We start from the raw sequence: 9,746 nt of genomic DNA, 5'->3' as shown, positions 1-9,746 counted from the left end.
ATCTATAAATATGTATCTATATGTACATATGTACGAGACAAATCATCAATTTAAAAGTATAAAAATAAAGAACCAAACAAAACCATAATTACCTCTCAACTATTTGATAAAAGAATATTCGAACAAGAACATTGGAACAAGGACAAATCGTAAAACAATCTCACATTTAGAAACACTCCAATGACAATACCAAAGACACCCTCTCTAGTATTCCAATATCTCTCATGTTGGAATACCCATCCTAACAAATACTAGAGACACCCTCATACATTGGAATACCCATAGAAAAACCTTCGTATATGTTGGAATACCCATAGAAAACTCTTCATAGAAAGTGACAAAACATAAAACGGCAAAGAGGTGGGAGACAAATCATCAATTTAAAAGTATAAAAATAAAGAACCAAACAAAACCATAATTAGCTCTCAACTATTTGATAAAAGAATATTCGAACAAGAACATTGCAACAAGGACAAATAGTAAAACAATCTCACATTTAGAAACACTCCAATGACAATACCAAAGACACGCTCTCTAATATTCCAATATCTCTCATGTTGAAATACCCATCCTAACAAATACTAGAAGCACCCTCATACGTTGGAATACCCATAGAAAAACCTTTGTATATGTTGGAATACCCATAGAAAACTCTTCAGAGAAAGTGACCAAACATAAAACGGCAAAGAGGTGGGCGGAGCTGATGAGGTTATGGGGAAATGTTGAGATTTGTAATAATGCTGTTGACTAAATGGCCATTCCTATGGTTGTTTCTTGTATATAGGCTGAAGTATTGAGGCAAGAAGCATTGAACCAAAGCAATTGGAGATGAAGTTTGAGAAATGGCTGGGATATCTTCTGGAGCAAACTTTTCCAGAATGGAGAGATCGTTATCTCTCCTACAGCCTTTTCAAAACTCTAATCAAACTCTCAGAATCTGAGAAAATTAACGCAAACGAAGAATCCTTAGATAGGTTTGAAGAGGACTTTATACGTTTACTCAAGGTAGAAATAGACAAGCTTAACACATTCATGGAGGACAATGCTAAGGATTGCAGTATTCGTTTACAGGTATGAGCTATCATAATTGTGCATGATTTCCATTTGGGTCATCAAGTTTTGAATCAGAATCTCCTTTGGGTTGATTTATGAGAGATGGGTAAATTTCAGTCATAGTTTCTCTAGGCATTCTTTTTGTGAATAAATGTTAGATGATTGTTTAAATCTTGTTCAGGGACTGAAAGTTAGGATTGAAAATGTTAAGAATGGTTGTTTACAAACCAATGGAAGGGAGGAAATAGTTGTGATTGTCAAAGATCTGGTGAACTTGCATGGAAAGTTGATCCTCCTTGAGAATTATAGCGTATGGAATTATACAGGTACGATGATGAATAAGTGTCTATATTATCATTTATAAAAAGAAAAAAGTGGTTTGAAACAAAATCAGATGGAAGAATTTCAATGGATCTATAATCTAAAATAAAAATAATGACCATAAATCGGTGTATACAAAAGAACAAGAACACTTAAAGAAAGAAATGATCTTATTGTTGTACACAAAAGAGCAAGAGCACTAGGAGGAGATGATTTTGTTTTTTTTTAAATTAGTAAAAATTGTGATTGAACATTTATATAGATTGTGGAAATCTGAGAGTTTTGTTTTGACTGTGATGATCCATAACAGTTTGGTATGTTTGTGATGATCTATAACAGTTTGTTATGTTTTCTTTCTTCTTCTTTTTTTAATGAAAATTGTGCTGAACCTTTATATAGATTGTGGAAATCTGATAGTTTTGATTGTGATGATTCATAACAGTTTGGTATTATTGTTTAGGGTTAAGGAAGATCTTGAAGAAATACCGTAGAAGAATACGAACTGTACTGGGGGAAAATATTATCATGTCAAGCTTTTCTTATGAAACTCTCACAAGCCTTGTAAGTGATTGCCAAAGCATCCTGACTTTCATCTCTTCTTTTTTCTCTGCTGATAAGGAGGAGGATCAGGTTAATATTATGAGAGAGATATTCCTTTTAGACAATAAGAATGATCAAATTGTTTATGGAAACTTAATTGCTGCTCTGAACATCCTAAATGACATGAACAGACTGAGCTCTTTTGACAATAGTGATGATTAAACTAGTGATTCAGTCATGGAGATGTTTGATTTTGAAAGGGTGTAAAAGAAGAATTTGTAAGCTCAGAAGTTATAATATGGGCTTACAGGGTTTTCTTTTTCTTTATTATGCTGTTCTGCAAGAACAACTTGTTTGTGTTTCAATGGGACCCCTCTTTTAATCGTGAGAGGAATTTATTGCTAGAATTCATTTAAACGTGTTTTGTGTTTACCAAATCAGTGGTCATTTAATTATACATCTGAAGAAAATTTAAAGTGATAAGTTTGTGATATGTTAGCGTAGTGAATGATTTTAAATGAATTTATCAGAAATCGAATTTTGCTAGCGTATGAATCTTTAATGTACAGAATAAGGTCAAATATATGATCTTATATCTCTTAGTTTTTAGGTTATATTTGAAGAAATGTCAGCTTGGATCTATGGTGTCCAATTAGATTACAAAAGTACTATGAGTTTGATATCAAAAAATTCATTTAAATAATATGACAATGTATGGAGTAAGGTGAGAGTTATGATCTTATAGACTTCAGCAAAATGTATATCTCTTACTTTTTGTCATATTTGAAGAAATATCAGCTTAGGTCTATAAAAGTAATATGAGTTTGATATCAAATCTTTCATTTAAATAGTAAGTACATTACTTAAAATATAATGAAAGGTAATATTTCAATTCTTGAGTCTACCAACATAGACAAAATATATTGTACTTTCATATATTTGTAGATATAGAAATTGTCTTGGTCTTCATTATAACATGTCCAATATGATGTGTTAGATATAGAATGTTTATCAACCCCCTGTCTATTAGATTAACTTGTGACTACCTCTAGATAAATAATTCTACTATAATAAAATACTAAAGATAGGTGTACATAACCATCAATATTCTTAACTTATATCACCTTATTTTCAAGAAGAAATTGAATTTATGCTTGAATGATATACATATACCTACAACATACTAGTATATTTTGTAATAGTTACAAAAACAGTTAGTGAATGATCTTGATTCATGTCTAGGTTAACAATGGATTTTGACAAAAGGAAAATTCATAAATTATTTTTGCAAATATTTTGATCTCGAATGTGGAAGATCTTCAACCTTTTAAAGATTCTTTAATGCATTAATTGTGGTAGAATTATGTGAAGATGATCCAAAAGTGTTGATATAACATGTAATAACTCTCTCTCTCTCTCTCTCTCTCTCTCTCTCTCTCTCTCACACACACACACACTCTCTCTCTCTCTCTCTCTCTCTCTCTCTCTCTCTCTCTCTCTCTCTCTCTCTCTCTCTCACTCACACACACACACACACACATACATGATTTATAAATGAATTTTGAAAGAATGATGTATATGAAAACATAATAAATACACATGAAGACCAAAATCGCTCTAATTAAACATTAAAATGATGAACATGTCATATTTATAATTTATTCTAGCTAAAAAAAGTCATGTGTGCATCACTATAATATCTAATCATATTATTAAAGTCTACTACAATCTATAAGTATTGTTGAGCAGTCGTTTTGCACAATGCCAATAGCAAAAATTCTTACAAATTTCTCTCTTGAAAATATGTAAAACCAACTCCAAGGTTTTGGATGGTTGTTTTTCAATCTGCAAATTTTGAAGAAACACAACCACAAAGCAATGTATTTTTTCATATTTTCTAGATTTTAATGATGAATGCAAGTTATAAAAATTCTACTATATGAATTCATATTCTAACCACATGTGCAAAAGCAAATAATAGAGTTACGGTAAAAAAAATTATTCTAGCTAAAAAAGTTATGTGTGCATCACTATAATATCTAATCATATTATTAAAGTCTACTACAATCTATAAGTATTGTTGAGTAGTTGTTTTGCACAATGCCAATAGCAAAAATTCTTACAAAATTCTTTCTTGAAAATATGTAAAACCAACTCCAAGGTTTTGGATGGTTGTTTTTCAATCTACAAAATTTTGAAGAAACACAACCACAAAGCAATGTGTTTTTTGTATTTTCTAGATTTTAATGATGAATGTGAGTTATAAAAATTCTACTATATGAATTCATATTCTAACCACGTGTGCACAAGCAAATAATAGAGCTATGGTCAAAATATTTTAAAGGAAAGTGTTGAAAATTTAAAAAAAATCCTAATGGGCATAAGTCATAGCCACAACACTTTTGTAAATTAAACCTTCAAAAGGATCGAGTAATCTAAGCCAATGAAATTAGGAGCAATGCATCCCCAACTCCACTGATGCAATAGTTGAAGGAAATTAATTGAAACCATAAGATATTTTATAGCTCATCAAATCGTGCAACCATAGAAAGTGTGCACGCACGAGACAAATTGTTATGCAAGAATTCAAAGGTGGTCCTTTCTCCAATTCGCCAAAACAGAGGAATTTTTTAGAAAATGAAAAATACTAGAACTAATTTATTGTACGAGCATTAAAACACAATAAAACCATCGGTTCCATCACTATTCATGAACATAAATTCACAAAGAAAATACATGTTCTAGCAAGAAACACTACATATAGAATGAGAGCACCAATAACATACTTTATTGCATCAAAATGCTGGCCTTGAATACATATGAAATCCTTGTATTTAAAGAAAACCCTCTCCTTGATGCAATTTTTGCATATAGGGCTTTTTCCTTGCAAAAAGAAAGCTAAAATTGCTAATTTTGAGCAAATTATATACAAACAGACTCCTCACTAGGTGCTAAGTAGGCCTACACTCTTTACTTTATTGATTACATGGTTCATGGACCTTTACATGACTTATAAACTCATAAAGAAGAAGATAAGAAGAGAGAAGACTTGGGATGATCTAGGAGCCTCTAGCACTATTTTAGATGCAAGCGTGAGCTTCACTGTGAGTCTCTATCAGTTAAACTATTGCCAAAATACATTTTTAGAGCATGAATGCTAAAATAAATTGGAATTAGTAGTTAACTATTGGCACCACCACAACTGATCTCAAAATTGTTAGTGCACCTTGTGAAATTGTGCACTTGGGCAACTTGGGGTATAACAAGGTCAAAATTGGCAGGGTTTTTCTAACTCCCAAAATTTTAATTTCCAGCATCTGGGTCATCTAGACCCTTTATTAAAATAACGTATAGGTGTATGTCTATGAACTTTGAGATGATGAAGGAAATATCACAAGCTTTTGGTAAGTAAAGGGCCTTATATTTTCTCCTTACCTCTCTATGATAATCTTAGACCTCTTGCCTTACTTCCACAAAATCATCCATCTTAGAATCTAATTCTTTCAATATCTCCTTAGTTTTGAATATTCTTCACACATTGTCCTCAGAGGATACTACTTCAACCAATGCTCATAACTATTGTCCAACTATCTCTGCTAAACATAACTAATTCTTAGAGTCATCTTGGAAAATATGTAGACTAGCTACGTTGTATAATTTGTGAGCCTCCAAAATTTGGGCTTGAGCCTTGGCCTATGTTTCTTGAATGTCTTTATATAGACCCAACATGACCTTATTTCCGAATTGAATATTATCTATCCAATTATCAATCTTATCTAGCTCTTCTCTTGAATTTACATTTAGTAATGTATCAAGTATTTCTAACCCTTTCTAGTTCTTAGGGCTTCCAAGTCATTCATCTAGCTGAAAAATTCTTCTAATATCCCAAAATCTTAGTTAACTATTGTCGCAAGACTATTCACATTGTTCTATACGCTATGAAAAATATGCATGTTTTCCTATATTACCTTGATCCATTTCTCTTCAAAATTGTTGCACCATCTCTAACGCACATCCAAAAATGAGCTGACAGGTGTTAGGGCTAAAGATCATTTTTCAAGGGAAGGTGCTAATGTAATTTTTGGGTGCTCAGGGTCAATGGTACCTACTACTTCTCTAATAAAACCTTTCAAAACTTCATTTTTCTTTCGTAGAACTTGGATCTCCTCCTCCATCTGATCCAATTTTTGAAATGCATGCTTCAACCCCAAAGTTGTCAAAGCTTTGGCAATGTGTTTAATGGGCCTTTCCAAAATGACCCTTTATAACTTGAAATCTCTAGCTATCTTCAGAGCTAGCATGGAGTGGAGGAATATATATTTGTGCAATTGTACCATCCTATTTATTTCTTGTGATGAAGGAAATTTGGTGTGGCTCTTCCATAGGGGACATCATTTTCATCATTTCCTATGTAAACACTAACATGTCATTTGCCTCAATCTATATACATCTTCTTTGATGGCTCTCCACAACTCAAGTTATCCAAGTCATAGTTGTACCCATGGATGATGTATATCTTCTAGTAGATGAGATGGTGGTAACTACTATGTCCTTACTTATATCCATACTCCTTGAACTCTCTCCTTCTCCTATCTATTCTATACTAGGTGTGACCACTATTATTGTCGAAATAGAGGAGGATGGTTGTACTACTAGAGGGTCTTATTCTTTAGTTTCTCTTGTTGAAACTTGTTGTAGAACCTCCTCTACCTAAGCCATTCATGTCTCCTTCTCTACATTATCTTATATTGGCTCTCCAAGCATTGGAATGGTCACCTATACAGTCTCTTTTGTTGGTGGTGGAGGTGCTTCTGGTTCCCTAGGAGGCTAAAGAGGTATGCCCACTCAACCTTGTGGGAGAAGAAGTATATTACTCCAATTATCACCCAAAGCCTCATGGCATGGTGTGTCCCTTATTTATCCTTCCTCAAAATGTGTTCCCATGAGAATCTAGTCAAAGTCAAACAATTCAAACATGTTGGACCCACTCCCATAGTTGATTTATTCCATCCCTAATTTTCTTGATTTGTAATGTCATCAATTTGGATGGGTTGGTCCTCAGTACTAGGGGTTGTCTGTGTTGCACTCCTCCTTTCCTCTTTAGTTGCATGGGAAAAGTGTGTTCTCCTATTAAGGGTAAGGTGTTTGATCTCATCCCCTCCTTTCTCTTCCTCTTTGACCTTAGGTATTGTCTTAGACATCTAGAGTGATGTAGTTCTTTTCTTTTTTAACTTCCTCCTCTTATTCCCTATGATCACTATCTCTACTTGACTCATTTTGGGAACTAGTGTAGAGGCTTCTACTTTCTCTAGGGGCCCCTCGAGTTGGGATTCTTCTAACTAAATATATTTTCTCTTTTTATTCCCCTTTACCCTAGTATCCTTTCAAAAGTAGGCCATGTCCCTATCATGTATGTATACAATCTCAGGCCTGACTAGTGAGTTTTATCCCTTTTCCTTTCTCTAACCTTGTGGGTGCTTGCAGAGGTGGGGTATTAGGCAATAGTTCCAAGTGAAATGGCATCCTAACCCATTCCTTTGTAAGATGAATAAAATTCCTAGCCCAGTGTTGGATATCATCGCTCTCCTCCCTTGTGACCTCTATGTTCATGATTGGGAAATAGAAGATCTTGTCTCTATTATACAAGGGGTCGAGGATGTCTAGGATATATTTATTCCATACCTTGATTGGTATGTGAAAATTAAATTATTTTTCTTTGAGTACAAAACTCCTCCTACAATAGCTCTTTATTTGAATCTCATAGTCATCTACACAATTTTTCCAATGGTCCTCAATAGAAGAATTTGGGATGAATTCATTTCCTTTGACCTATTGAATCATCTTAATGTTATAAAAATAGGTTTAGAGCACTAGAAATTCATCCAAAGGATATTGGTCCCATTCTATCTCATATGTAGCAATATCCTCCTCCTATTTTACCGCAAAGGGCCCTATGGTAATTAGTCATACCCATGTCTTCTATTGCATCTTTTAAATCCTTCCATATGTGAAAGTCAGTTGGCTAGCAATCTTGAAAATCACTAGCATATTTGATGGATAACATGAGAGTTTCTTGGGGCACAATAGTGTTCCCACCATCCGCATGTAGGTAAAAGTGTTGAACTAGATAAAATATCCACTTACTTGTGTCGCATGATTTATAGCCTCCATAGACAACCTTTTTGTACAATATACTTCAATAAATCAAATTATAGAAAAAATTTAGGAACATTAACTATTATTTATTCCAAGATTTTGTCCAGGAGCTTCTTTTGTAGCAACTGAGGGTACACAATATATGACCATGACTTGGGCTCCTGGAGACTGTCTCTTTTCACCAAACCTAGGTATTTTTTAGGTCTAGTCATTAATAAGTACACCACATAGGAGGTCATATAAAATTGGGTGCACATATTTACTAAAGTAAGTTTTTCATCCAAGGAACAACTGATTATAGTTCCCTAATCAATCTTCATGGTTCTCTTCCTAATGATCTGTATGAATTGGACCATCCATATCTCCAAGTGGCTTGTAGTCAAGAGTCCCATTACTCATCTCAGGAGGACAATGTTATAACCTATTTCATCAACCATGCATCCTCTATTCATATCCACCTTTCTCTCTCACCTATTAAGAATGGACTTGGAAATTAGGTGTTTCTCTTGTACAAAGTCTTTTGCTTCCTAGTTGTGTTCCTAGTACCACATATTTGGTGTGTCATATGTGATCTAATATTGATCAATGACTGGTAGATGGACAAACTTTTCAATATTATCTAGCCTTATGTCTAGTATGATCTTAGTGATCACACTCTTTACTACCTTCTCTTTAGGCATGTAATGGTGTGCTAGTATCATGATCAACTAAGACGACTATAATGACACTAGATGGGATGCAACATTCACTAAACCACTCAATATGAGGGATGAGATCATTTTTGATATCTCATGCATCTTGTAGTAGATCATGAGAAATGCATTCTAATTGATGTGTCCTAACTTAGTGTCTCAAATCTTTGAATGTTTATCGACGAATTGGGACTTCTTAGGCATCCCTTGGAACTTAAACTGTAATATTTTTGGAGTGATTTTTACTATTTTAGATAATAAAGATGTGATTTAAACCTATATAAAAGTTAGACATTATTATTTTGTACATTTTGGGGCAACAAGATGCTTCATGACTGGACCAGACTAGTGAGAAACTAATTGAAAAGACAGAAAATTGAAAAGAAAATCAAATTGGCCCACTAGCACACCCAACACACATGGTGCACTCATACAGGTGTGTTGGGTGCATTATATACATTATAGTGGACATGGCTATATGTACTTTACATATTGTGCAGTTGTGCAGCTACGTAGTTGCACAACTGCACAATGTGCAAGGTGTGTAACTGCATAGTGTAGTTTGTTCGGATGAAATCTTTCTATTGAATTTTGTGTGTGGTAGAATTAGCATACATTGTATACCATGAGGGTGTGCACATTGTGGTGGGTTTTACCTTGGATATTTGGTGGCGTAGGTGTGGAGTCTTGTTGGTTAGCATAGCTTAAGGAGTATGAAGGTGTGCTTCTTGGGAGTCACAATGTGCACCAATAGGGGGAGTGGTTTATTTATAGTCATGTAGGTCATAAATATGTGCACCTACCACACCCCTAAGGGTGCATAAGGTGCACTTGTGCAACTATGTGCTCCAAAAGGGAGAGTACTTGATATGGTGCACCTTGTGCACCTTCTAGAGGTGTACAAGTGCACCTAGTGTGCACATATACTATGTGGGACCTTAGTGGTAGTCTCCCGACATCTAGAGCCTTGAATGGCATTGATCA

At 34.2% G+C, this 9,746-nt stretch overlaps 1 protein-coding gene across 1 annotated transcript; it reads left to right on the top strand.

Moving 5' to 3' along the window:
• Positions 1-825: 825 nt before the first annotated feature.
• On the top strand, positions 826-2,136 carry LOC149549316 (SPX domain-containing protein 2-like). Its single transcript, XM_089794301.1, has 3 exons — positions 826-1,071; positions 1,235-1,379; positions 1,835-2,136. The coding sequence occupies exons 1-3, from the start codon at positions 829-831 to the stop codon at positions 2,134-2,136; spliced, it is 690 nt and encodes a 229-aa protein (XP_089650427.1). The 5' UTR covers positions 826-828.
• The last annotated feature ends 7,610 nt before the right edge of the window (positions 2,137-9,746 follow it).

The sequence above is a fragment of the Cupressus sempervirens genome, chromosome 7, assembly GCF_028749045.1.
Source record: "Cupressus sempervirens isolate cs-2001-9-10 chromosome 7, ASM2874904v1, whole genome shotgun sequence".
Classification (NCBI taxonomy): Eukaryota; Viridiplantae; Streptophyta; class Pinopsida; order Cupressales; family Cupressaceae; genus Cupressus; species Cupressus sempervirens.
Note: the sequence above shows the minus strand (reverse complement) of the source record. Positions and strands in the feature narration are given on the sequence as shown.

What these genes read in the sequence shown, in the direction of transcription:
- LOC149549316 (XM_089794301.1), top strand. Translation starts at nt 829, where the DNA reads ATGAAGTTTGAGAAATGGCTGGGATATCTTCTGGAGCAAACTTTTCCA. An exon ending in ATTGCAGTATTCGTTTACAG is followed by an intron (nt 1,072 to 1,234) that starts GTATGAGCTATC and finishes AATCTTGTTCAG; the next exon opens with GGACTGAAAGTTAGGATTGA. An exon ending in TAGCGTATGGAATTATACAG is followed by an intron (nt 1,380 to 1,834) that starts GTACGATGATGA and finishes ATTATTGTTTAG; the next exon opens with GGTTAAGGAAGATCTTGAAG.